At 59.8% G+C, this 27612-nt stretch overlaps 1 protein-coding gene across 3 annotated transcripts; it reads left to right on the top strand.

Moving 5' to 3' along the window:
* Positions 1 to 1165: 1165 nt before the first annotated feature.
* On the top strand, positions 1166 to 26755 carry ASS1 (argininosuccinate synthase 1). 3 transcript variants are annotated; one of them, XM_082775998.1, is made up of 15 exons: positions 1166 to 1233; positions 3676 to 3787; positions 4137 to 4205; positions 4445 to 4633; positions 7049 to 7105; positions 7462 to 7536; positions 10689 to 10759; positions 11144 to 11174; positions 14661 to 14751; positions 16505 to 16589; positions 17182 to 17246; positions 21205 to 21336; positions 24459 to 24615; positions 25884 to 25949; positions 26459 to 26755. In XM_082775998.1, exons 1-15 carry the CDS (start codon positions 1187 to 1189, stop codon positions 26511 to 26513), a joined length of 1302 nt encoding a protein of 433 aa, XP_082632124.1. In that variant the 5' UTR covers positions 1166 to 1186; the 3' UTR covers positions 26514 to 26755. The 3 variants fall into 3 exon arrangements, with proteins under 3 accessions (XP_082632124.1, XP_082632125.1, XP_082632123.1); XM_082775999.1 differs by lacking the exon at positions 1166 to 1233 and adding an exon at positions 2024 to 2031; XM_082775997.1 differs by lacking the exon at positions 1166 to 1233 and adding an exon at positions 2767 to 2798.
* The last annotated feature ends 857 nt before the right edge of the window (positions 26756 to 27612 follow it).

Raw genomic sequence — 27612 nt, 5'->3', positions numbered from 1 at the left:
GGTCAGTCCCTGACTCAGCAGAGCCCTGGGGGGGGACACAAGTCCCAGGGGGGACGAGGTGTCCCGCCAGCCTGCTGCAAACACCAGGTTTTGTTGCAACGCAGGCAGTTTTGGAACAAACACAGCTCGAAGTGGCCTTGGCTGTGATCAGCCACGAGATAACAGGACTGGGGGGGGTGGGCAGGGGGGTGACAGTGACCAGGGAGGGTCCTGCAGGGGTGCAGGGTGCGGCCACGGGGCTGGGGATGGAGCAGGGAGGGCGCGGGGCCCCCCAGCATTAACCACGTATTGAAATAGCCCCGTGTTCCATTTGGTTTTAACCCATTAGGTTCCTGTGCACTTATTTATTTATGGGTTCGCTCCAAATAAAGGTTTTTTTATGAGGAAAGCAGCTTCCTTCAGCAGTCCTTGTGGGCCCTTCTCCCAGACCTCGTGCTATAACCGTGAGCCTGCCTGGATGGGGCAATGCGAGGGGCACAGCCCTGCCCCGGTGCTGGGTCCCTCGGTCCCAGGAGCAGGATCAGGCCCCTGGGGGCATGGTGCAGGTGGAGCCCCTTCCCCAAAAGCTGTTTCAGCCCCATGGCACTGCTGGCTGGAGGGACCTGAGCCCAAACGTTTGGAGACAGCCGTATACCAGGGTGAGGGTGCTCACGCTCCTCTCATATTGAGATGTCCCCAAAAAAAAGGTGTTTCCTGCAGGTTATGGGTTTCCCATACCAAAGGGCCAGGTCTGACGTTGTTCTTGGCGTGCCTGCAAGGAAAACTTGGCTTTGCCCTGAGCGCAGCCCCTCTGCCCCCTCCCCTCCTGCCTGCTCCTGGCCCCCGGGCTCCGTGGGAGCTGCACCTCTCCATTTCCAGAGGTTTCCAAGAAATTCGTCCTTCCTCCACCAAGCTGCTTTCTGCTGCCATGGGGCCCTGGGGAGACCCCCCTGGTGCTGCATGGATGCCGAGAAGGAGCAGGGGGACAGCGGTGACAGCCCCTTGAGGGGTGCAGCGAGCCAGCACGGGGCAAATCCTGCGTCCTGTGGGGCTGGGGGTACCAGTTCTCCCCCTTCCTGCCCCATTTTGCCCCGGGCAGGCTGAGGGCAGGGCCTCGCCTGGGGATGGTGCCCACGGAGGGGACAGTCCTGCGGCAGCTCCGCCTGCCCACGGCTGGCTATAAGGGAGGAGGAAGAGGAGGAGGAGGATGGACACGCAGCCGGGGCAGCCAGCCTCCCACGTCCTGCGGAGGGGGTGAGTGTGGGCACGGCGTGGGGGGTGGAAGGGAAAAGGGACCCTTTGCTGGGTGGGACACGTCCCCTGCCCCTCGCTGTCCCCTCTTCACCCAGCCTCATGTTCCTGCCACCGTGGTGCTGGACACGAGCTCGCTGGTCCCCAAATTAACCAGGCAGGGGGGTCCCAGCCCCTTCCTATCGCTAAAAGGGGCGCAGGCTGCTCCCATGCCCCTCCTAGCTCAGTCCCGGGGTGATCCCCACCACCCTGACAGCGTCCCCAGCTTGGCCACCCCCAGGGAGAGGAGCTGGGACCCCGGCTGGCAGCACCCCAATGCCCTCAAGCTCTGTTTGTGGGGTCAGGATGGGGTCCCCGTGCCTGCGATGCCGAGGCTGATCCCAATGCCAGCAGCACGTCCCTGCAGCCTGCTTGTCCCAGCCACGACAGCACCAGGACCGCTCTGCCCACCCGTCTGGGGGAAGGCAGTTCCTCTCCTTGCCAGAGACTCAAGCTTTTTATCCCAGCCTCGCTGCCTTTTATTTTTTCCTGGTTTTAAACAGCCCAGCTCGGTGTTCCTGTGGGGCAGAGCCAACAGCCGCTCTGGTACAAAGCGTGCCCTAACTCACAAGGAAACGGCTGCAGCACAATAATAAGCAGGGCTGAGAAAGCCCCGAAACGTTCCACTTCGCCGCGCTCTGTTTGCTTTGATTTCCTATCCCGTAATTTTGAGGCTCTCCCTTCCTCGTGGGCACGGAGCCGTGTTTATGGGGCCGCAGCCTGCGGGTGGCCCCATGGCCTAGGATGTGTCCCGGGGGCGAGGTGAGGTGCCCAGATCCCTGGGCGATGCCGAAGGCTGCAGAGGGGATGAGTTTTGGGGGTGCAGGGGGCGGTTTTGCCTAAGCACAGCGTCGTGCTTTGGCTGGCCCCTTTCGGGAAGGGCGACTTGCCTTTCCTGTAAATGCCCTGGTGAGGAAGAGAAAGGCAGAGCCGGGGTGTGCTGGGCACGGACCCAGCTCTGCCCACACCCAGCCGCCCAGGGCTCATGGAAACGCCAGTTGCACAAGGCTGGGTGGTGCCTGCACAGGGGCAGGCTTAGGGAGCCGAATTAAATGGTTGTGGGGTGGTTATGGGGCTGACAAACATCCCTGCTCCTCGGTGAGGCCAGATCCTGCACCGGGGTGCTGGGCTGGCTCCGAGCATTGCTCCATTTGGCGCAATGGGGATGCGCCGTGGGGACGCGCAGCCCCCCAGGAGCGGTGTGCTGGGGGCAGGCAGGCACGGGGCGCTCCCCCCTTGTAAAAGCAGGATTGTGCTGACTTGGCAGGAGCACGAAAGCTGCTGGGGATGGGATCTGGCCGGCTCTGCCGTCTGCCTTCCCGGCCAAGGGTCAGCTGGCATCGCCTCTGCGGGGCCCCGCATTCACAGCCTGCCTCGGGGACAGCCCCAGCCCCTTCCCACGGCCAGCAGAGCCACTGGGACCCCCAAAATCCCCCCTGCACGACTCCGACCCCCCTCCAAGCTGAGGGTGCTGAATCTTTTCCCATCTCCCGTTGCTGGCTGAAGTCCTCGATGTCCTCAGCCAAAAGGTGAGGGGCACCGAATCCCCGTGCAGAGCTTTCGCCCTGGCAGCGCAATTAGGACAAACTCCCAATAACGATTAATTAGACTTTGGACCGGGGCTGAGCTGGGCAGCTGGGGGTGCTGCTCACGTGCCCGGGATGTGCCGGGTCACCTCCTTCTCCTCCTTGCCTGAGCCAGGCTCCCCCAGGTCGTGGGGCTGCCACCGCAGCTCCTCGGGGCAAAGGGAGGCACGGGGCGGCCCCGGGGGCTGCCTGCCTGCTGCGGGGTGCCCCGGGTGTTTGATGGGTGCTGTGCCAGCCAGCACACGGGCAGGGTGCCCACCCTTTCCCAGGAGACACAGCCTGGGCTGTGGGCAGGGTGCTGCAGCTCCTTTTTCGCCCTCATCCCTTCTCCTTGCAGCCCCGGGGGGCTCCCGGTACCCCCGTGCCATGGTGAGCCCCATCCTGAGCTGCCTGCAGCTCGCTTCCCCCAGGCTGAAACAAGGCTGAGCATCACTGGGAGCCCTTGTTTTATTCGGGGAGCTCGTCCCAGCAAGGGCTGCACCACGAAGGGCTCCTGCTCTGTCCAAAGCAGCTGCTGGAACCTGCGTGTTTAACGCACGGGGAGCTCCTCTCCTCGCCTCCTGGTTATTCATCCCCTGGGTAATGTTTGTGTTGGCCGGAATATCCCATCCCTCTGCTCCCAGCTGGACCGTGACAGCTCCAGGGCCGGTTCAGGGGACACTGGGGAGGGTTTCATCCCTGTGCCAAGCAAGATCAGCCTCACCTTCGGGACAGAATTTGGGAATATCATCCCTCTGAGGACCTCTGAAGCAAACCAGAGGATGGACGGAGAGCCTCCGCTGGGCAGCACAACGCAAACCCCTTTCCCCTTGCCTCGCAGCACCATGGCTCAGCCCAAGGGCACCGTCGTCCTCGCCTACAGCGGGGGCCTGGACACCTCCTGCATCCTGGTGTGGCTGAAGGAGCAGGGCTACGAGGTGGTCGCCTACCTGGTGAGCCCCTGGGTGTTGGGGGCAGGGATTGGGTGACAATGACAGCCCCCTGCGGGTGCACGGCGTGCTGGTGGCCCTGCTGCTGCTCTGCTGAGCTTCCCAGCCCCGTGGGGCACAGCCTGTCCCTGCTGCCTAATGACCCTTTGCTAACGAGGGCAGCACATCGGGGCAGAGCCAAGGGGTTGGCACGGCCCCAAGTCACTGCCTTGACTGGGGGGGGGGACCCATCCTGGATGGCTCTGAGCCTGGCCAGTGCGGCTTCTGTGGTGCTGCAGGGGATGTTCCACGCAGCCTGGGCACGCGTTAAGTTTTGTGCAAGCTTTCCAACTAATTCTTTTCCCTCCTTCAGGCCAACATCGGGCAGAAGGAAGACTTCGAGGCAGCCCGAAAGAAAGCGCTGGCGCTGGGGGCCAAGAAGGTAACAGCATCCCTCCCTCCGGGGGCTCTGAGCCCCCACTGCACCCCCTGATCAGTGCAGGCACGGTGCTAACACCGCAGCGAGCAGCCCCTTTCCCAGAGGTTTTGCAGAAAAACCCTTTTGGCAGCACCTAGGACGGGAGGAAAAGGGACCCTTTGGGGGTGCCACCCGAAACCCCCGGAGGTCGCCGGATCCTCGCGGCTCCCCTCCCAAAAGCCGGGCTCCCTCCGTCCCCGCAGGTTTACATCGAGGACGTGTGCAGGGAGTTCGTGGAGGAGTTCATCTGGCCGGCCGTGCAGGCCAACGCCGTGTACGAGGACCGCTACCTGCTGGGCACCGCGCTGGCACGGCCCTGCATCGCCCGCGGGCTGGTGGAGGTGGCCCAGAAGGAGGGAGCCCAGCACGTCGCCCACGGGGCCACGGGCAAGGTGAGGGGAGTTGGGGAGTTGGGGGGGCCCTGGGGTGCTGGGGGCACCCAGATGTGGGTTCTATGGGGGTGCCGGGGGGGGATTGCAGAGCTCAGCCCCGTTGCGACACTTCCTTCTGGGTTTTCCCTGCTCAATTTCGGTTCCCTCAGCCTGGCGGCATGCGGGAAGGTTCGTGTTGCAAGCCGGGGTCCGCAGCAGGTCAGAAATCCTTGTTTTTCAACACCGAACCCCTTTCAACAGCAGCTTTTAAAAACTGCCCTGGCCACGGGCTGGGCAGGAGAGGAGGCTGCAAGGGGGGGACCCAGCGCCGCGCTGCGGGTTTGGGGGTGCCAATGACGCTGGGTCCCCAGCTCTGTCCCCAGAGGGGTTGGGGCAATCCCTGAGCCCTCCCCGGCTGTCTCCAGCTGTCCCCGAGGCCGTGCCGGGCAGCAGGGAGGAGATTTTGCCACTAGAGGCAGCCAGAGACCGTGGGAAGGATGCTCGGGGCGCAGCGCCTGCTCTGGAGACGGGCAGCTCGCTGGATTCATTCGAGCAAAGGTGCCCCCCCCCCCCAACCAGCCACCCCACCGCTTCCCATCCCTTGTCCTGGGGACGGGGGGACGCACAGGACCCCTGGCTGTTTCCCCAGGAACAGCCAGAGCAGGGGGACCCCCGCCCCAGCACCTCCATCCCCTGCGGGGATGCTCAGGGTGGCACCGTCACCAGGTGCCACCCACGTGGCTGCTCTGCAGGGCCCTCGGGTGCTGTGCACGCACCCAGGGGTGGCTGGATCCCCCCCTCCTCCCCATCCTGCAGGGCCCTGAGACGTACCCATCCCGTCCTGACCCACCTGTAGGGTCTTGGTGGAAAGGGGACTGGGACTGGGGGTCCCCAGTGATGCTGGAGAAGCCCTGCAAGGAGGGGGACATCAGACTGGGGACAGCCAAAGGGCACGATGCCCTGCAAGGAGGGGGTCATTAAATAAGGGACAGCTTAGAGGCATGCCCACATTGGGGCTAGATTGCTCCTTGGCCAAAATAACTCTTGTTCCTGCCACGACGCTTCCCCTGCATCCTTCTCCTCTCCCCTCACCCTTGCCCAGCACCCTCCTCGTGAAAACACCCGCTCGAGGCTGAACCCACCCCGGTGCTGCCGCATCCCCTGCACCCCTGGGCATCACCAGCACCGGGCTCCCCGGGGGCTGCTCCCCGGGCTCTGCAGCCTCCCCGAGCCATTAGAGCCGCGGGCGCAGGCAGCACCGGGGGTAACTCGACCCGGCTGAGCCCGCAGCGCCTTAAAAGTGGGCCATCTGCGGTGTCCCCGCTGCCGGAGCAGATGGACTTGTTTGGGGCCTGTAAGGGAAATGAGTGCTTCGGTGGCTCCCCTCGCCTCTGCGTAATAGTCCTCGGGGATTCGGCAGCCCGGCCGTAAATGCATCCTTCGGGCCGGGGCCAAGAGGAGGGAGCGGGGTCCTTGCGCCCCATGGTGCCAGTGGAAATTGGTTTTGGTCAGCCCTATTCCCCTGGAAGGGCTCATCACCCCCAGGCTCGCCCCTTCCCACCATCCTGGCCTCATTAGCAGTGCCCCACCAGCCTGGGCTAATTAAGATAACGGGAGGTTTGGAGCTAGTTAATTACGAGCTGCTGCAGCCTCCTGGGCACTGAGTTCTTCCTCCCATCCTCATCTCCCCTCTAAGGCGTGCACGGAAATACTCAGATGTGGGTTTTGTAGGCTCCCTGGAGCGTTTGGGTCGGGCCAGACCTTGGGGCTCAGCTCTCAGGGATCAGCCCGTGGGAGCTCTGCTCCTGCTGGCACCACTGCCCGGTGCCCAGATCTGCCTGGGGTGGTGTCAGAGCGGTTTTGTGCTCGAGGATAAACGCCCTGCTCAGCTCGGGGTGCTTCACGCTGGGAGATGCTTCCCGGAGAGGCTCATGCTGCAGGTTGGAGGGAGCTCACACCCCGAGGCGCGCATCCATCGCTCTGCTGCAGGCGTTTGGCTCCTGCTCCTGCTGCAGGAGCACCTCTGGGCTCTGTGGGGCTGCACAGGGAGCTGTTACTGCAGCACAGCAGCACCTTGCAGTGCACGTGTGTGCCATCACACCCCCGTGTGCCATCACACCCCCGTGTGCCATCACACCCCTGCAATCCCAGTGACCGGCAGCCTCCCCGGACAATGCCACAGCCAGGAGCTGCCCTTTTGTCACCTGTTTTTAATGTTCCCTTTTATTACCTGTTCCCACTGCTCCTGCAGTTTCTTTTCCCACATCCAAACCCGCAATCTTTCCTCCTGGCTCCCACCTCCGTGCCCTGATCCTCTCCTGGGGGTGCTGGGCGGGCTGGAGCAGGATGGGGTCCTGTGCCCCACTGACATGACGTGCTGTGGGGCACCCACCTCCCCTCCCAGGCAACCCCTCAGCATTCCCATTTGCGTTTCAGGGCAATGACCAGGTTCGTTTCGAGCTCACCTGCTACGCGCTGTGCCCTAGCATCAAGGTAAGGCCGCCCGGGGGATTTCCTTTTAACACCGATGCGCGCGGCCGTGCCTCTCCTTAACAAGCTGCCAGCTGCACCAAGCAACATTTTGGCACTTGATGGGGCCTTAAAGATCCTTAATCGACCTATTTTTACCCCAAACACCACCAGGCCACTGAGCAAACAGCACCCAGGCAGCTGCAGGATGATGGATGCTCCCTGTTTCCCCCCTCGCACCCAGCACCTCGTTGGGGTCGGGCTTTGGGTTACGCCACCCTCGTGCGGGGAGATTCGATTTCAGCTGGGGGGCTGCCCAGGGGAAGGAAAGGGGGGACAGGAGAGGGGGCTGCAAGCCTGACACTGCTGCCTGCCACCAGGTTGTCGCGCCGTGGAGGCTGCCCGAGTTCTACCAGCGCTTCCCCGGGCGCCGCGAGCTGATGGACTATGCCCAGGTAGGACGCTCGCCGCGGCCAGCCCCGCCTGGCACGGCTGCGGCACCGTGATGGGCTTTCCTAGGGCGGTTTTCTTTCTTCCCCCTCGCGTTTCCTCCTTCCTCCCTCCTTTCTCCAAAGCCCGTAATTACCTGCCTGCTAATTGTAACCCGTTTTCCAAGGAAACGCGGGTCCCAGCTCGGCGACTCGCATAACAGACAAAGCAAATCCGCTCGCCTTTGTTGTCTCTTCCTTTTTGAAGTACAAGTTGCAATAAAACATATTAGAAGTTTTGCATCAGGTTTTTACGTGCCCACCAGGGTACCTTTCTTTTTTAGCGACTTCATGGAAATGCTTGACAACTCGGCTCAATCAATCAAAAGGGAAAAAGGCAGCGCTGTGCAGGAACCAGAAAATTGCTTCGGGTTTTTAAATAGCTGCCGTCTAGGCTCGCCTGGCGGCGCGGGGACGGCGAGGTGCGGGGCCACGGCGCGGGGCGAGGAGCCCTCCGAGCACATCGGGGCCGCCGGGAGCGGCGTGTTGAGGATTGTGTTTGCCATCTGTTGTTGTATGGCGGAGGGGCGAGTTTACGAGAGCTTTCCATATGTTGCCAAACAAATTGTCAAATAGGGGAGTTATTAAGAGCGCGGCGTTTTTATTATACGGGGAAAATGGAACATGTGTTTTGGGTTTGGGTTTTGTTGTGGGTTTCTTTTTCTTTTTCCTTTTTTTTTTTTTTTTTTTTTTTCATTTGAAAGGGGATGGGGAAAGGAAAGTGAAATGGGTTGGGGCCCTGCTCAAAGAGAAGAGGTTGGGGTTGAGGGCTTGCCGCACCTCGTGGCCTCTGATGCTCAGCATCTGAAAAAAAAAAAATAGAAAAAATATAGAAAGGGGGGGCAGAGTTTTTTTCTGTTTCACGTGCAGGAGGAGGGAGACACGGCCAGATCCTTCCAGTGCCTGGTTGTGCTCACCTCGGCGCTCAGGGAAAAGACATGAGGCGATGGCATTTGGGGCTTGGATGCTGCCAGGGGAAGCGGGGATCCCTGCAGCCGCAGCGCAGCTCTCGCCTTGCTTCAGCAAGAAGCTGCTGCAGCACTGTGCATGCAACCTGCAGGGCTGAAAGGTGTTCATGGAGGAGGTGGAGATCCTGGGTGCACCTGGGTGTTTGGCCTTGGACAGGGCAGGGCGAGGCTGAAGGAGCTGGGCTTGTGCCCTGAAGCCACTTCTCTGCTCGGTTGGTGGCATGGTTGGCCGAAGCCACCCAGGCTTGTTGGCTGTTTGTTCGTGGGTCCAGATGCTGAGGACCCCACTTGAAGTGATCCCGTGGAAAATTAGGGTGTGAAGGGGATGGCCCCACGAGCACAGGCTGCCAGGAGGAGCAGCAGTGGGAAGGAGAGGGACTCGCTCAGGGCTGGTGGCTCGTGGTCCTGAGGGCATTCGGGTCCAAAAGGGGCAGCGGTGAGTCTTGGTGAGCTGGATGTGAATGATGGAAAGGGGAGAGCCTGTGATTACAGCCCCTCAGGATAAAAGGAGCTGAGCATTAATTAATGAAGGTGAAACGGCCTCTGCCAATAACCAGGAGGCCTTTGTGATGAGGACAAGGGCCAGGTCCTGATGGCAGCGTGGCACCACGCTCATGCCTGTGCTGCGGTCGGTCCCCAGCTGGGACCAAGGTCTGCGCCCCCAGCCCTCGCTCTGTCCTCTGCATGCGGCCAGGGCACTGCTGGGGTAGGGTTTTTGTGGGGGTGAGAGGCATGTGCAGCTCTGCGTGTCCACAGGACGGGACGGGGAGAGGTGTTTTCCCACTCTCACCTGGAGAAACCAGCAGAGCAGCAGCAGTTGCGCCCGGCAAGCTGCTTTTTGCCTTCTCTGCAAGTCAGAGCTTGTGGTGTGGAGGCCATTTGAAGTGCAAATGCGCCCTGCCTGCCCTCCCGGGAGGCTCCGTGGGCAGCAGAGAGCCCTTCACCTGCAGCCCTGCGGGTGGGACCGGGCTGAGGCTGCCCAGCATCCCCACAGCCTGGGACAGGAGGGTGGAGAACCACGGCCTGGACCGGGGAATTGTCCCTGCTGGCTCAGGCAGTGGGGCTGAGCTTGGTCCCTCTGCAGCTTTAGGAGGCATCTCAGCACCTTGCTGTGCTCTTGGGGGGTAGGTTGAGGACTGTGAGTTAACAAACCAAAGCCTTTCCTTCCCCTTTTCCCCGCCAACAAAGATCTTCCAACAAACCCTGCTCCTCAGCTCTCGGTGGCATCCGTGCCGCAGTCCTGCAGGAGCAGCAGAGCCCCGGGGAGATGCAAGGGCTGCAGGCACACCCCAAGGCACAGCCAAATCCCGGATCCTCAGCACCAAACCCTCAAACCCAGCCTCAAACCCTCAATCCCAACCTCAGAGCCGTGGCTCGCGTGCAGCAGGAGCGCGATGCCGCCGGCGGGGCGACGTCTCCGAGGGCTCCGGCTGCTGCAGCTCGCTGCCGTCACCTCTCCCGCTAATTCCCCTGCGTGCTCACCTCGTCTTCACAGGCAATTTCCCCCATTGAAGTGTCAGGGGATAATTGAGTGCGCCGCTGACCTTGTTAGGGAGCTGGGCTCGGTGCTGTGCGCTGCGCGCCGGGGAGGCAGCTGGTGTGGGGCCCCGGGCACCGCTGTGCCAGGGCGGTGTGAGCCTGGGGTGCGTGGGTTTGGGGATGTGTGCCAGGCTGTGCGTGCACGAGGCTGTGGGGACACGGGTATTGTCCCCTCTCGGCAGAGGATCGGTGCTGTCGAAGGCTAGGGAGCATCCTGCGGTGCTGGCGACGTGTCCCCAGGTCACCTCCTGTCGCTGAGGAGCCCAGCCGGGGGAATGAGTTGACCTGGATCTGGGGGGAAAAAAAAAGCACAAATTGCTGACATCTCCATCACTTCGGTTAAAGGATGCCCTGGGGCTCCATCTCTGCTCGTGGTGGGGCTGGGGCAGCCGTTCCCCTCCTGGCAGCACGGTATGGGGTTGGGGCACCGTGTCCCCGAAGTGCCCATCGAGGGGGGAGCTGATGGGGCGCAGTCAGAGGCACAGGAGCATTGCCACTGCCTGTGGGGTTGAGCCTTTGTGATTTTGGGGCTGAGCCCCCCGGGTCCTGTGCCAGTAGCAGAGGCTGGCTCGCCCCACAGGGTTGCTGAGTGTTTCTCCCTTCTCCCTGCAGAAGCACGGGATCCCGGTGCCTGTGACCCCCCAGACACCCTGGAGCATGGACGAGAACCTCATGCACATCAGGTGAGCAGTCGGGCAGCTCCTGCGGGGCAAGGACCTGGAACCTGGGGCCACCACGTCCCCCTCTGTGAGGCCAGGACAATCCTTCACACCTCCAGAGCAGAGAGCTTGAGTCCTCCTGAGCCACAACGAGCCAGACAAGGCTGGCCCCAAAATCTCCCTTCCTATAGCTACAGAGCCACCCGTGTCCCACGTGGCAGCTCCTGGGCTCTCCAAAGCCCAACACTCCTTGCAGGGTTGCTGCTAAGAGCTCCAAAGAGCCCTAAAACCTATTTACCCCCATCCTCATGGGGTGGTGGCAGCGTTTTGGGGTCGCCCTGCTGCGGGCAGGTCCCTGGGCGCTGGGTGCTGGCGCTGCAGTGACTTTTTTCTCTCTTTCCTTTCCAGCTACGAAGCCGGGATCCTGGAGAACCCCAAGGTAATCGATCACGGGCGGGTGGCAGCTACAGGGCCGAGGGCGTCTCGTGTGTTTGCAGCCTAATTGGCAATTTCACGGCGGGCCCCGTGCGGCGGGGGAGGCCCTGCCACCCGCCCGGCCCCGCTGCCTCTCTCCCGGCACGTTAATTGCCGCCGGCGTCAGCAGGGACGGGACGGTTTCAGGGTGATGGCAGCGGAGGGGAAAACGTCACAGGATGGCACTAAGGGAGCAATGAGACACCCGAGGTGCTGGTGGAGAGCGGGGCTGCCCCACGCCTCGTATTGGGGTGGATGGAGGGGTCCGGGCTGCTCCCACACCGTGCCTGCAGCCTGCAGGGTCCCTTTTGCTTCCCCTTCATCTCCATTTGGGGTAAAGCAATGGCTTGGAAGTGGCAGCCCTGATGTGGTCCCCATGGGGGTGCCTGCAGCCTGGTGGTCCTGCAGTGGCAGTGCTCTTGTGGCTGCGATGCTCGGCGGCCACTTCAGCTCTCCATCAGCACTAATTAGCGCGGGGAGAGGCCGGCAGAGCTGCAGGGGGACCCCTGGTGCTCCTGGCCAGGCAGGCATGCACCTAGAGCATGGGGATGCGAGGATGAGGAAGGTGAGGCTGACACCCTGCTCCCTCCTCGGTGCTCTCCAGGGGGGCACCTTTCCCCTTGCAGTGCCCCACTGGGAACCCCCATCCCCACGGGCACCCCGTGGGCACCCCGCACCTCTCGCCCCGCACCCTGCCTTTCGTCCCCAAGGCAGCACAGAAAATGGGGTCCCTTTAGGAGACGATGGGCCATTCCCCCACACCCCGGGCAGCCACTGGGGGGTCAGGGACACGTCTCCCCCCCTACCAGAGCCAGGACAGGGCTGTGCCGAGCGTGGTGGCACCTCCAGCCCCTTCCCAGCCCGGGATGAGGGTGGCCGGGGTGCCAGGCGCGGCAGGGTCCCCTCCCAAAGCCCGGAGACCTGCCAAAGGGAGGGATTTGAAAGCAGATGGTTGAGCTATTTTCTGCCTCTGTGAGGCCCGATTGAAGGGCAATGAGGCAGCTAATGCGGAGAAAGATAGAAATTTACTTGCTTTAACTTCATATGGCACTCTGAAAGAGTTCATTCAGTCCCGGGCACAACAATATCAGCCGGATGAATAAACCATTTGCGGCATCGATAGCTCTGCATCATGGTTTACTTCATGGACCATTTGCTTCCAATTTCTTCTCTTCTTGCCCCGTTTTTCTTGCTTCTTTCTTCCCCCCCTCCCTCTCTCTCTTTCCACACACTCTTCCTTTTTTCCCCCCCTCTTTTTTTTCCTCTCTCCCCTTTAAAGATGACATTGCAGGACTAGCCCCCCTGCGGGGCGGGATAAATAGGAGGCATTGATACACTGCAACAAACTATTTGTCATTTGAACTGTGCTTTTAGGAGAGAGAATAAAAAGAGGACAGACTCGCACCGTAATGATGGAATGCAAGCCAAATGTCACTTTTATTTCTATTTAGTTATTTTATCTAATAGGGGTTTTCATAGTTGGCTTAGAAAATTGGAAACTACCTGACTTTGACTTCCAATGTTTAGTAAAGAGTTTTTAATACTTTCCATTTCTCGCCCCCCCCCCCCCCCGCCCCGTCCTTCCTTTTGAACTCCAAGTTTTTCATCATCTCCAGCGGGTTTCTCTGGTTAATAAGTATGATCAGGGCTAGGAGAGGCCAGCTGATGTAAAATTGAAATCCGCAGCCCGTGTAATTTGTGCGTGCGTGCGCGCGCTTGGGGGGCACGAGGGAGGCGCGCGCGTGTGCGTTGTGTAAAAAAGAGAGGAAGGGGCACCAATGGGGCACGGCGGGAGGGCAGCGCCTTGCGCCCCGGGATGCGCTCCTGGGACAGGAGGACAGGGTGCTGGGAACGGCTGGGCTCGGGGATTCATTGGAGCCAAAAGTAAAGGGGAGTTTTCACCCCAAAACGCACTCCTCATGTCTTAAATTTTAGGTGAAATTTCCGCAGGGAAATTCATTTTCCCCTCAAAATTTTTATTTATTTTTTTTTTTCAAGCAAGTCCTTTTGCATTTTATTTGTTGTTGGTGGTTTTTAACCTGTTTTCTACCTCATCCATTTTTTTTCTGGCGAGGAGCAGGAGGGAGGAGATGTGAGAAGGAGAGGCTGCACCCGGGGCTGGCCGCAGGCAGGACCCAGTGCCAGGGGCTCCAGCTCTCACCTGTTGGGGGAAAATACCAATTTATTACCGTGTAAAACATGCAGAGAGGCTCCATTTGGAGAAACTCCACCCCCAGCTGCCTGAATGTGGGGTGTTTTGTGTGGCGGGGACATAGCTGGATGATCCCAGAGTGGGAAGCTGCTTGGGGTTTTGGGGATGGTTTTCATGCTCCTGCTCACCTGGCGTTAAACAGGGCAGCAGAAAGAGGCCTGGAGCCTCTCAAAGGGATGGGGATGCTCCGATGAGCCACCTGGAGCAAAGAACAGAGAGCAGGTGGCTGTGGAGGTGGATGGGTTTCCTTTGGAAATGTTCCCTCGGAGTTTGACCAAATCCCACGGGTTTTGTGGCTGGGTGAGCAGTTTGGGCTCGGTGTGGCTGCCAGTGACTGCCACAAGCTGGCTTTGGTGCCTCCTTTCTTTTCTCCCCTATTTCAGGTGTCTGGGTCTCTCTGTGCCTCAGTTTCCCTCTCTTCCCTTTCCCAGCACAGAGTCTGTGTGTGGGCACAGCTGGGGTCCCCTCCCTGGTGGCACAGGGGACAAGAGGCAGTGCCACCACCACGAGTGACCGTGACAGCCTGGTGCCCACCTGGCTGGGGCAGCAGCCACGAGGGATGCTTTAGCTTCACTAAATTGCAAAGCATTTGCTTTCCGGGACGGAAAGCTTTTTATTATTATTATTATCATTATTATTACTTTTTCCTCCTTCATCTCATACGTGCTTCAATTCCCCGCCGTCACCCCCGCGGCCCGGCTCTGGCGGAGATAAGATGCTCCTTTGGCGACAAATCTTGGGGGAAAATATACATAAAGGTTGATGCGCTCTGAAATGGGTTTTTGCTTTGTTCCTCCGTCTTCCCCCCGTGTGTATTAACCTCGAGGACACTGTGAAAGAGCCCATGCGACTAGAGCACCTGCTGGGGTCAGGCCTCCTCATTCGTTTTTTCGGTCAGTGCGGCGGGGCCGCAGCCCGGCTTATTCCGCACTGACCGAAAAAAAGTCGCACTTTTCCCTGCCTGACTTGCTTCTCCGCAGCTATTCCACCTCCAGCTGTGGGGGCGTCGAAGAAAAAGATGAGATCAAGTTGAGGGGAAAAATTGTCTGATTTCTTCGGCCCCTTTGTTCCCGGGGCCCCCGCCGGCTCCGGCGCTGCTTTGTGCCGGCACTCTCTGCGTCCCCCTCGCTTTGGGATGGGGACGGGGGGCGGTGGGTGAAGCGTGCCGAGGTCTGGGGATGCTGGTGATGTTGGCTGTGCCAACGGCACCGACTTTCCCTTGTCTCCCTCCCCTTGCAGAATCCGGCCCCCCCCGGCCTCTACACGAAGACCTGCGACCCGGCCACCTCTCCTGACACGCCGGATGTCCTGGAGATCGAGTTTGAGAAGGGTAAGAGCTTCCCCCCAGCCTGCCCTTGGTGATTTTTCCTCTTTTAGGGCCGGATCCTGCTCCCTGGTGAGCCTGGAGCATCCCTCGGGTGGAGGTGGGACGAGCCCCGACTCGGGGCACGGCAACTTGGGGCAGCGCTTGGAGCACGTTGGGGTTTGGCACGGGGGGCCTGGGCACGTCCCTTGTGACTCCTTGTCCCATGGGGCTCCAATGGGGGGCACTGGGACCCCCCTGCGGGCAGAGAAATGCCTCCCTGGGCATCCCAGAGCAGTGGGTGCAGGTGGCCCTGTCCTGCAGGTTGGCACACAGGTGGCCCTGGGGACATGCAGGTGGCCCTGGCCAGCGTTGCAGCAGGACGTGGGCCAACCATGGGATTGCCACGGGGGGGTCACCCCTTCCCATCCCTGGAGCCTAGCAAAGGGGACACAGGACCCCCACCCCCACCACCCATGGGTGTCCCCATGCCACCCCCTTGCTCCGAGGTGCCACCTCCTCCCCGCATCCCCCAGGGCTGGTGGGAGCCCGGCTCCGGCTTCCCGATCCGCCTCCCCTCCCGATCCCCCCCCCCACCCCCCCTTCCCTCCCAGCTCCCCATTCAGCCCCTAGTTAATTTATTTGAAGTTTTAATCTAATTATTAACTATTTTAAAGGCTAAGCAGCTTTCGCCAACAACAGCCCCGACAATGTCGGCTCTCCGCCGCGCGGACCCCGGCCAATGCCCCGGCGAAGGCCGAGAATAGAAAGAGCCGGGGCGAGGGGAGGGCGCCGAGGGGGGGGGGCCCGGGCGAGAAGCGGCTTAAGGTTCATTATTGCCGCAACTTACATTTAATAGCAATTTACAACCGAGTTTATAAACCCCTGGCGAAGAGGAGGCGGGGGTAGGGGGGTTACGGTTTAGGCCCGGGGAAGCTGACAGAGCCCGTCAGCAGCCACGGCTCTCGCGGGCGCCCCGTGATAAAGGCTCGAAAGGGAGGCATTGAGCGCTGATTGGCAACCGCGAGCGCGCCCGATGGTAATGAGGAGGGCAGATGGAGGGGGGATTAGCCTCCAACTCCGCGCCGCTTTTCTTTGTGGGCCCCGCAGCCCCCTTGTCAGCTTCCTAATACATTTATTGCTCATTTCACACTGCTCAGGAAAATGCCTCTTTTTCTATTCAGCCTCTCCCCCCGCCGCCGCCGCCACCACCCTCTCCCCGGCCCCGGCTTTCCTCCATCCCACCCAGGGCCTTTAAATTTATTTTTTTTTTTAAAGGAAAAAAAAAAAAAAAGTGCAATAATGAATTCCCAGGGAGCGTCCCGCCACGGGGTGCGTGTGCGTGCGTGTGCGTGCGTGTGCCCCCCCCCGGCGGCGGGTGGCTCGTTTGTCAGCCCCCCGCCAGGGGCTGGTGGGACAGAAGGTGCTGCGCCCTAAGACAATTGCCGAGCGTGAAATTCAATTAGTTAAGGGCCTGGTTGCAATTTCACAGGCCCTAAAAAAGAAGAGAAGGGAAAGAGAGGGGTGGAGGTGGGCAGCGGGGTGTGGGGGGTGAGGGGGGACATTTTTATGGCCTTTTTTTATTTATTTATTTCGCTTTTTCTCCCGAGGTGGGTCCCCCCCCTCCCCTCGCTCCCCTCTCCCCGGGCAGCAGCTTGGATATGCCTTTTTAAGAAGTTATTTAGGGTTCATATCTGTCAGGTCTCCTTAGCGCACACAGGGTGATGCCGGGGGGGGATCCCACCATCGCCGGCCTCATCCTGCCCACCTCCCTCCGCAGGTGTCCCCGTGAAGGTCACCAACGTCGGGGACGGGGCCGTCCGCTGCTCGGCCCTGGAGCTCTTCATGTACCTGAACGACATCGCGTGAGTGCCGCCCGGCCCCCCGCCGCCTCCCCCAGGGGTCCCCAGTTTGGGGTGGAAACGGGCGGGCACGTCCCTGGTGGTGACGGTGCTGTCCCCGCTGTGCCACACTGGTGCCGAGGATGGGAGCATGGGGGGATTTAGGGTTTTGCTCCCCATGCATTTATGGTGTGCCCTGAGGGGTCGAGGATAACCCTGTCCCATGCCAGGAGCCAGGGCAGTGCTCCTGGAGCACCCAGTGCCACCCAGTGCCAGGCGCCCTCCTCTGTGCCTCCACCTTTACACTCCCCGGAGATGAATGGGACTGAGCTTTGCCACGTAGTTCTCCTTTTAAATGTTAATTAAGTGGTTTTTCAATGATTTTGGCCATCACGAGCGCAGCTGCAGCATCGCCAGTCCCCAGTGCCCATCCCCTTGCCCGGTTTATTTTCCGCTGGCCCCATTGCCACGGGGCTCTGCCCATGGCAAATGTGGAGAGGAGAGGGTGGCAGAGCAAAAAGGAGGCAAAAAGGAAAAAAAAGCAAAAAACCATCTGCCTTGCACCTCTCCGACATGGGGGTCCCTACCAACGCCACTGGGCCCTTCTCCTCCGCAGGGGCAAGCACGGCGTGGGGCGCATCGACATCGTGGAGAACCGCTTCGTGGGGATGAAGTCCCGAGGTGAGTGGTCACTGACCCCCAGTGCCATCCCAGCCATAAAAGTAGCCAAAAAAAAGGGGAAAACGCTGGTGGGATTTCACGGATGCTCAGCATCGCTGGGGTGCTCGGGTGCCCGCCTCACTGGCAGCCCTCATCTGCTCCATTTCCTTCAGGATTTGGAGGTTATGAGGATTTCTTACTGTTTTTTTATGAAGGCAGCTGTCCCCTCGCTGCCAGTGCCATGGTTTGTGCCAGCCCGGGGGTCCCGGTGCCACCAGAGACCCCAAGGCTGGGGGTGGCACCTGGCACAAGGGGAAAACCGCCCCGCTTGGGGCTTGGTGGGTGAGCCTCAGCACGCACGGGAGGGTGCTGCTACGGGGCTGTGTGACACAGGGACAAAGTGTGGGAGGCAAACACAAGTCACCAAGTTTTTTGGAAGCTGATCCCTTGATTTATTTTTGCCTTCTCGGGGCTGTGGCTGAGTATCGATCACCCCTGGGGATCAGCTCCATCGGAAACCTCCAGAGGCAGCGAGCTGCCCCTGGTAGAACGGAATAACGAGACAGCTCATCACCATTTCCCCCTTCTTGTCCCTGCTCTTTTGTTTTAAATCTCATTAATACCTAATTAGAGGCTCCCTTTCTTTAAACTTGCCCTCTGTGGCAGGGCACGAGCAAATATTTTGATAAGGCTCGGTGGCGGCGCTCAGCCCCTGCTGCGGGGCACCGGGCACCTTGCCGGAGCATCAACCACGGAAGGTGAGAAACAAAACCCCAAATCATTCTGTGAGAGTTTGGAGAATCGAATTAAAACCGAAAGAAAGGAGAGAAAAAAAAAAAAAGCCAACAAGAAAAAACACAAAACCAACCCCCAAACCGCACTCACCAGCTTGCACATTTGCATGCAGGATGCTGAGTAATTTGTCAAATTCTCCTTTTTTTTTTTTTTTAAAGAGCCGCTGACATGCTCTAGTGACCCTTGCAGCATTTAATAATTTCTCCAAACCCCATTTATCTGTCACGTTTGTCTCCTGCGTGACATTGCCGAGCGATCGCTGCCGTGTTGGTGTGCCGGCACAGGAGGGCTCTGCGGCAGCGCTGCCTGCTGGGCGAGGACCGGGTTTCTGGGGACAACGAGGGGGGGATGAGACTTTGCCCTGGGCTTTCCTCCCTCTCTCTGAGTAGGATCCTGCCCCCAGTTTGCTCTTCTTGTGTCCCACGATTGCCAGGATGCTCAGCGAGAGGGGAGCCCCTGTGGGGATGGGGCTGGAGCAGGGGGGTGCTGCTGGAACCTGCCTCCCCGGGGGTTTTGGGGTGCAGGGGGTGGCCAGGAGCCACTTTTGGTAGCATTTCGGACCCCTGATGGTGTTAGCACCAAAAGGGGCAGGGCCTGGGCTCACGGGTGACAATCCCATAACATCCCATGGGACGCGGTGACCCTGCTGGTGGCACCAGCTCGGGGCTCTGCGGGGTCACCAGGACCCTGATAGCCCAAGGATCCGTGCTCACCAGGGGAAACTGAGGCACGGGCACAGCGCTGGGGCTGCCCGTGGCCACGGGGACAGCTGAGGTCCCCACGAGCACTCCCAGGCCACCTTCCCTCCTCACCATCACCTCCTGAACCCACACGGTTTGGGAAGGGGAAATTCATTTGCATTGATTTTTACTAAGCTCCTAATTGAAATTCGTTAAGGACTAATGGGTGAGGGGCGCGCCGGGCTTGCCTGTGCCAGCCCCTTAAGCCCTGTTAACTGGATTTCGAGGTGTTTGTTTTACTGGGAGGACGGGGGCTGATGGGGCAGGGCGGCAAGTGCCAGCCTTCCCTGCCCCTTGCGCCCGTTCCCATCCTCGTTACCAAATTATCTTCTTAACTCCGGAGGGGGGCTAATTAAGTGGAGTAAATGAAATCAGTGGGGAGGAGGCAGGAAGGAGGGGAGGGCTGCTGCCTAAAGAGCCCAGCTCTGTTCAGCTGGGGCTTCTCCTCTCTTTTCTTATTCTTTTTTTTCTCTCCTCCCCATCGATGCGCCCAGCGAGGCCACGAGGCACCGCGCCGACGCAGGAGGCCAGCAGCAAGCCCTGCTTGAACCCGCACCCTCCTCTCCTAATCCTGCACCCACTTTGCAAATATTTGCCCTGGTGGGGGAGAGATTTGGGTGGCCTCACCCTCCCCTACACCATGTCCCATCCCACGAGCATCAGCACCAGGCTGCCACCCGCGCTCGGCGCAGCGAAGGCTCTGGAGCTTACAAACCAGCAAATTTTAAGCAGCAGCAGCTGCCTGCGGGGCTGCCCCCCCCCTCTCCAAAGCCCCCCTTCCCCAGCGGTAATTGCGGGGTGATTGCAGCTCCGGCAGCCTGCGTGGCTGACACCTCTGTCTTTTTTCCTGTAAACACGGGGAGATGAAAATAGACACTTGGAGACGCTGCGAGTGTCACTCCCGAGGTGTCTCCGGGAGCTCGGCTGTCACCTCCCCTCCCGGCACAGCGGTCCCTGTGCTGCTTTCACCGCTCCGATGGGGCGAGCTGGGGGGTGGAGAGGGGCAGGAGGCAAAACTGAACCTTTGGTCAGCCCAAATTAGCGTTAAGGGGAAGGAGAGGGGATGTCAGTTGTGTCTGCGGGGGGCTTGGTCATGCAGCCAGGGTTTGGAGCCCTCGTGCAGGGCTGTGCCCGTGGGGATGGGTCCTTGGGGAGCCCCCAGGATGGGGCTGGGGAACTGCTGTGTGGTCCAACAGGAGGGAATTGGCCCCCGTGGGGTCGGTCAGTTCCCATCCCGTGCCTGGAGGACGCTGAGTTTTTAGGAGCCTGGTGGGGATGAGGTTTGGTGAAGGCAGCTTGGGGGTTTGAGCCCCCAGAACAGGAGCTGTGCCCGCTGTGGTGTGAGCGTGGGCACCGTAATGCCTGGGGGTCCTGGGGCTGCTGGCTGTGCTGAGGAAAGGCAGGGGACTCTTCTCCTCCAGCCTTTTCACTGAAGGGCCAGGGGATTTTGGTGTTTGAGCTGTGTGCCCCGTGGCAGGTCCCAGCACCACGAAGCTCACTGAGGCTGCCCAACAGCAGCTCTCGGCGACGTGGCGATTTGGAGGCAGCGTTCCTCTAACTTCTGTCATCGCTGAGCTCAGAATTTTTTATTTTTCAGGGCCACAGGCTTGTCCCTGTGCACGCCAGCAAAACGTGCAGGTGCCCTTTGCCATTCCCAGGGCCGTGCAACCGGGCACCCAGTGTGGGTGCCCAGTTGGAGAGGGGACGGTGCCCACATGCAGGGCACAGGGACGTGACCCTGCAACCACCCCGAGCAAGGGCAGGCGCTGTCTGCAAAAGCCCCGTGTGGTCTCCATCATATTTAAACAAGATTTAAACCCCTTCCACAGCACACAAACCCTGAGTGGCCGGAACAAAGGCAGCAGCTCTCCCTCTGTGCCTTACCCGTGCCTTTTGCCCCCCGACCCCACAATAATTCCCCCGCCCTCCAACCCGGCACCTTCCCCACAACCAGGGGCGGGTGGGAAGGGGCTGGTGGGGGTCTCACCAGCCCCGGCCGAGGTGCTGCTCTCTTGGCCCTCATTTCTTTGCGGCAGCAGCACGGGGCTGGCTTGGCAGCCGAGGGGAGAGGAGGGTACTTCAGGCCCTCCGCTCCCCGCGCCTTGTGCCCCGCGTCGTTCGCTTAATTACAGGTTTTCAGCAGCAGACCGTTGGGCACGGATCGGTGGGGGGATCGGTTCCCAAACCCTGTCATTTAGCCTCGTCAGAGTGCCTCTTCAAAGAGGGGAATCTAGAAATTTTCTCCGCAAGGTGCGGAGTGGACTGTCTCGGCCCCAGCATGAATATAATGACAGATGCATTTTACAGCAAGCTGGGACTGAATGCGCTCGACCACAGCTCCTTCTGTCAGCCAAGTCATTATTTTTTGTCATTTGCTGACAGTTTTGGTCTCATTCGTTTCTCTCTCTTTTTCTGCTTTTCCCCCTGCCTGGAAAAATGGCTAGGTATCTATGAGACCCCAGCGGGGACGATCCTATACCACGCGCATTTAGATATCGAGGCCTTCACCATGGACCGGGAGGTGCGGAAAATCAAACAGGGGCTCTCCTTGAAATTCTCCGAGCTGGTGTACAACGGTACGTAAAGGCCCTGCAGCGTGCCCCACGGGGTGACAAAATTCAGGTGTGGCTGTCAAAGATAGACCTGGGGAAAAAAAAAAAAAAAAAGAGGGGTTTGCTCACGTCCAGGGATGCTGTGGGTGCCCCGTCCATGGAAGGGTTCAGGGCCAGGCTGGATGGGGTTTTGGGCACGTGGTCCTGTGGGAGACATCCCTGCCCACGGCAGGGGGATTCGTCCTGGTGGTCTTTTAAGGTCCCTTCCAACCCAAACGGGTCTGGGGTTCTGTGATTTAGTGAGCTCCAGAGCATCCCGTCCCCACACCCTGCTGTTGGGGTAAAAGGGCTCCACGGCTGCTGGCAGGAGGTGATGCCACCTTCCACGAGGGATCCCTGGTAGGGGATGCTCCTGGCATTCCCCTGAGCCTGGTGCCATCACCCTGGCCCAGGCAGCACACCTGGCTGTAGCACCAAGCCTCCTGCCCCTCATCCCCACACTGCTCACTCCTGGCCAAACCTTCCCCCATCCTTTTCCCCCAGCACCCTGGCACCAGGGCAGTGGGCTCAGGGCAGTGGCAGCCCCCTCCTGACCAAAACCCACCCCAAAACCCCTTCCCCAGGCCGTGCTGTGCACACCCACACAGTGGCACTGCTCAGTGCGGCAGGGCCAGGGGGTGATGGGGACACTAAGGGACAAGGGGACGCCGGCTGGGACCCACGGACAGGGACAGAAATCACGCACTTCTCCCTCCTCCTGGGGCGCACATGGAGGCTTTGATGCGGGGCTGCTCAGCCACGTGCGTGGGCTGAGTTTCCCTCGGTTGCTGTTTAATATCAGTGCCTGTTAAAGGCTGACCCCGTTTGATTTTGGGGCCGCAGCAGCGCCTGGCTTTGCGCCGCCGGTGACTTCCCAGCGCCGCCTTCCCCTCGGATGGCAGCCCCTGCTCCCCTGGGCTCCCTGATGCTGCACCAGCCCCTGGCTGCTTTTGTTAGACTTTGCCCTTTTTTTTTATTTCTTTATTTTAGCTGAAGCATAAAACCATTTATTCCCAAACACTCGCAGCTGTGACAGCGCAGGATGAAGGGGCCACGCGGGTGCCGGGGGATTTCTTTCTCCATCCCCACCACTCGCAGGGGCTGCTCCTGCCGCTGGGCGAGGGGCTCTGGGATGTCCTGCAGCTCCTCTCCCACCAGCCTGGGGACTTGCCATCACCGAGGGCACCTCGTGGCTCCTTTGGGAGTGCTCTGAGCACGCCAGGAGTTATCCCGGAGTGGTTTAGTGCTGGCAAAGCTGGGCACAGATGCAGGGGTGCCGAGGGCAGGGAAGGCTGGGGCAGCCTGGAGGCGTGCAGGCTGGCTTCCAGCAGAGCTGGCGTGTGTGGAGCTGGTCGCAGAGCTAGCAGTGAGTCTGGCAGAGCTTTTTTGTGTCCTCTGTTTGGGTTTTAACGCAGAGCTGCAGCCGTGTGGGCTGGCTGGCACTGCTGCCTGCTTGTGCTGCATCGGGCACATCGGGTTTAGCTGCTAGGCTCTGGTCCCTCAGTCCACACCCAGGCTTAAGCATCACTTGAGCGTTGTCCTCAAGGTCCCATTCTCTCTCCTCCCATCCCTCAGCTCACCTGTGTGAGCCCCAATGTGCTGCAAGGTCCCTCCCGGCCCCAGGTGGCCAGGCTCTCAAGCTGGCCATCCTGCGAGACCTCATTATGGACACCAGCCCCTGATTTCGGGAGGATTAGGGTTTACCTTCCCCACTGATCCCATCGTGGAGGGCAGGGTCGGTCCCGCAGGTACCAAAATGTCTTTGTCTGCCTGCACGACGTGGTTTTGGGATGGTTGGGATGTCCAGGGCTGACAAAGCAGGGAAGGCGTTAGGATGGATCACTGCACGGGGGGAATTTGTGGGTGGTGGGGGGCGAGGAGGGAGGAGGATTCCTCACACCTGGAGCTGCCGGAGCCAGCATTTAAGCAGCTGGTTATTATTTTAACATGTCTTGGATTTATTTATCTTATTTTTTTATTTATTTTTTTTATTTCCCTGCTGCGGGGATGCAGCAGCCCTACGTCAGCCCTGGCATTAGAAGAGTTTTATTTGGAGTGTGTTTACCCAGAAGAGGGGTTTATTCCCTCGGCCGGTGGAGTTGTCTGTGTGCAAGGAAGGGGGCCCTGCACCATTTGGCTGTGCTGAAAGGGGTTCAGGGCACCGGGGATGCTTTTACTGGTGAGAAGTGGGATGCTCACCCCAGTGCCCGGCACGTTCAGGCCCACGTGGCGCCGGTTCCATCCCCAGACCTGAGCCGTGCACCCACCTCCCCTCACCTTATCCCAGCTGAGGCGGGGAAAAAGATGGCAAATACTGCAAAACCTCCTTGCAGGGAGGCCGGTGCAGGGAGCTAACAAAAGCCTGGGTTTGTTTCTTGAGTCCCAGCTGGGAAAGGAAAGGTGAGAGGGCACCGGTGTGCAGGCAGGGAGATGGGAGAGATAACGCAGGGGATGGCCGGGGGGCGCTGAATGGGCTCTTTCTCTCTCCCCCTCTATCTCCCTCTCCATCTCCCAGGCTTTATTCGGGGTCTGGAGGGCTTGTTGCCTAATTACCCCTCTTAGTGACAGGAGGGTGCCCAGGAGGAGCAGCAGGGCCACGGCCCCTCCGTGCGCTCCCGGTGGCTTCAACTCGTGGCCGTGCCACCGCCTGCCCTGCTGGCTTTTTTGGGGGATGTGACACTGTGTGTGCGTCACCCCAGTGCCCAGATTGGGATGCTGGGGGGGGCGGGAAGGGGAGCTGATTGCTGTGGTTGGGGTTAGGTGGAGAACAGGACGGTGGCTAGCTCCCTACGGGCACCCGTGTGGTTTGCCCGTGTCCCCCAAACCCTGTGCTCCAAGGAGGGTTCAGCGATGGGAGGGGAAAATCAAACTGCCCTGAAAGTGGTGGGGGGGAAGCACCCCATGGGGGGGCAGTGATGGAGCAGGACGATACCTGGGATTGCCCATCCCTGCACCTCATTCCCCTCTTCCAGAACCCCATCCTTTTCCTTAAACACCCCCCTAAGGGCTTCCTAGCGGGACCCAGCCTGCTGGGGGGACACCCTCCACGTCCCCAGGGAGCCCCCCAACCTCCCCACCCCTCCCCTGACGCTGCCTGGTGCCCGCAGGCTTCTGGCACAGCCCCGAGGGCGAGTTCCTGCGGCACTGCATCGCGCGCTCGCAGCAGGCGGTGGCGGGCACCGTGCGCCTCTCCGTCTTCAAGGGCCACGTCTCCATCCTGGGCAGGGCGTCCCCGTGCTCCCTGTACAACGAGGAGCTGGTGAGGTGAGTGGGGACGGGGTCTGCGGGGGTCCCATCCCATCCCATCCCATCCCATCCCATCCCATCCCATCCCATCCCATCCCATCCCATCCCATCCCATCCCATCCCATCCCATCCCATCCCATCCCATCCCTCACCTCTCCACCAGCCCACCCGTCACAGCCCGTGCTTTCCTCCCAGCCAAGCACGAGCCGTGTTTTGGAGTCAATATTATATATATATATATTTTTCCTCTGGCTTTTCCCTTTTCTTCGCGTTGTTTTCTCTCTCGCTTGCTCGCTCCCCCCCCTCCCCGGCCCTCCCTCAGCCCCTTTCAATCTCTCTAAACACTTTATAAGCCATAAATACACCCGAATGAGTTTAGATCAGTCGGAGTAAATGTCAAATTATCTTCTCTCTTTCTCTTCTCTGGCTTTTTTTCCCCCTTTCCCTCCCCCTCAAAATCAACAGCTCCTAATAATCCATCCCAACCCTTCATTATGCTTCGCACTCTCACTTGGAGAGATTAAATGAATAAAGTAAAAAAAAAAAAAAAAAAAAAAAAGAGGGAAGAAAAAAAAAAAAGAGGAGGATGGAGGGGGGTGGGACTGAGGGAAAAGAGAGGAGAGAAAAGCAGGGGCACTTATTCTCCCTGCGTCTCCAACCATTTTCCTTTTCTTTTTGATTTCTACATCGCTGGTTTGAAAGCCTTTGAGTGACGGCGTCACAGGAACCCGAGAGAAAGCTGTGAGAGGCAGAGCTGTGTGGAAATGCCTCTGCACAGTAGGTAGAAAGTAACGTAATTATAGAGCAGGTCAGAACCACTCGAATGAGCAAAAATAAAAGCACAGAGGTTTTTCTGTAGCCCGTCAGGGGAGGTAAAATCATTGTAAACTCTTTCTTTTTTTCTTTTTTTCTTTTTTTTTCTCCCCCCTCTCCTTTAAGGTTTGCGGTTTCTGGGAAGGCAGACGGGGTTTGGGGGGCAGTGGGAAGCCATCGGGGCTGGGATTTTGGGGGAAGGAAGGGGATGTGCTGGGGCTGAGGTGCCCTGCCCGGAGCGGGATGGCCACGGGGATGTCCCCGAGGCTGGTGGATGGCTGGGGACACGGCGTGGCAGGCGTCACCCCAGAGGGACATTTGGGGCTGCAGCGGGGAAGCAGGGCACCCAGCGAACGTGCCCGTGGTGCCGTGCCCTGGTTGCTCGTGGCCGTGCAGCTCCAGCCTCCCCGCGGTCCCCGTGCACAGCCCAAATCCCCGTCCCCACAGGGGTGACACCGCTTTTCTCTCCGCAGCATGAACGTGCAAGGGGACTACGAGCCCGCCGACGCCACCGGCTTCATCAACATCAACTCGCTGAGGTCGGTGTGGGGGGCTCCTCCCGGGGTCCCCCCCTCCGTCCCCCCCAGGACTCAGCCCTGCCCCGAGCCCCCACCGACCGCCGGGACGCTGACAGCCTCCCCGAGCCCCAGCCCTGCCTAATTACAGCCTTCCCCAGCACCCGGCCTCGTTATTTTACTTACTTCTCAGACCCCGCGGTACCTCCCCCCCTGCTCACCCCCCCAGCTAAATGCTGTAAAACATGCTGCATTTACATAATGGGCTCTTAATTTTTCCATTGCCTGTTAACCGCTTTGTTCTCCCCAATCCGCGATGTCCCCCCACCCCTCCAAGATAAATTAATTACATTATCTCATGGGGGGAAAAAAAAAATATATAATTAAACTGTACAGGCCTTAACAAACGCCTGCTCTTCACGCCCCCCTCATTCTGCTTAAATTAATTGAAAGGAAATGTGTGTTATTACTGTTAATTTACAATTAATTTATGTTGTTTTTTTTTTGTTTTTTTTTTTTAATCTGGTTTCCAGGCTAAAGGAATATCATCGTCTTCAGAGCAAGGTCACCGCGAAGCAGGCTGAATAGCAATCAATCGCGTGTGGGCCTCCCGCTCCCCTTTCTAATTTCTCGAAGAACCACCGCTAATTGTGGTGGTAATTTGTAATTGTAACTCGTCTCCCGGAGTCGGCGGCCGAGGTGATGGCTTTGTTACGGGGCCCCCGACGAGTGAAATGCAATCATGGAAAAGGTGGCCGGCCGGAGGAGAAGTGGGGAAGGAAATAAAAACCAGCCACGCGCTGGGGCCGCTCCTCGAGCGCCGGGCTTTATCCCTGCCTTGTTTGTTTGCTCTTCCTCCACGCCTTGGCCGAGGGCTTTGTGGGGTTTGTAGTGGGTTAAGTGCTGCCGAAGGACGCCGGGGGCTCGGCAGCAGCGGGACCCCTCTGTGGGAGCAGAGGTGTCCCCAGTGCCCGGTGATGGGGACGTCCCCGTCCCCGTCCCCGTGCGCTTTGCGGTTCCCAGGGTTTGCTCGCGGCGCTTTTGTCTTTGGGGATGAGGCTCGGGGTTGTCTGAAAGGGGAAAAAACCCTCTGGAGAGTTCAGCTCCGGGGGGCGCAGCGTGGTGGGGACCCCGTGCGCACAGGGCTGAGGGTGCTGCCAGATGCCAAGAGGCAAAAAAAAAAACAATTCCTCCCCGTGCCAGCACCTGGGATGTGCCGAGGATGAGGATGGACGTGGTCAGGGATGTGCCCACGGGTCGGTGTCTCCAGCCAGGACAACCCCATCCCGTGGCAGGCAGCGAGGGCAGAGCTGCCCCCCCGAAGGGGACAGGGCTTTTTGCAGCCCCAGGGGGACAGCCAGGCCCGGTGGTGGCCGCGTGGGGACGTCCAGGCGTGCCCTGCCCACCCCGCTGCCGAGCCGGCGAGCGTGACAAGCTCTGACATCACCGCTGGGAAAATAACATGTTATTTTCCCAGCTTGGATGTTACTTTCCCTGCTATTACTGGCAGCTACCATCTTGGGAGGAGAAAGCAGCGGAGGGCTGTCAGGAGAGGGGGAGAAATGGTTTTCTGGGCTGCTGGAGCCTGTCCGACCCCTGTGGGGTGCGGAGAGGGGGGGGGGGGGGATGCTGCATCCCCACTGCTTTCTGCTGGCGGAGCTGAGACCCCGGGGCTGGGACCTCCCCT

The sequence above is a fragment of the Aythya marila genome (genome assembly GCF_965140915.1).
Source record: "Aythya marila genome assembly, chromosome: 19".
Classification (NCBI taxonomy): domain Eukaryota; kingdom Metazoa; phylum Chordata; class Aves; order Anseriformes; family Anatidae; genus Aythya; species Aythya marila.
The sequence above is the reverse complement of the archived record's forward strand: the minus strand, read 5'-3'. Positions and strand labels throughout refer to the sequence as shown.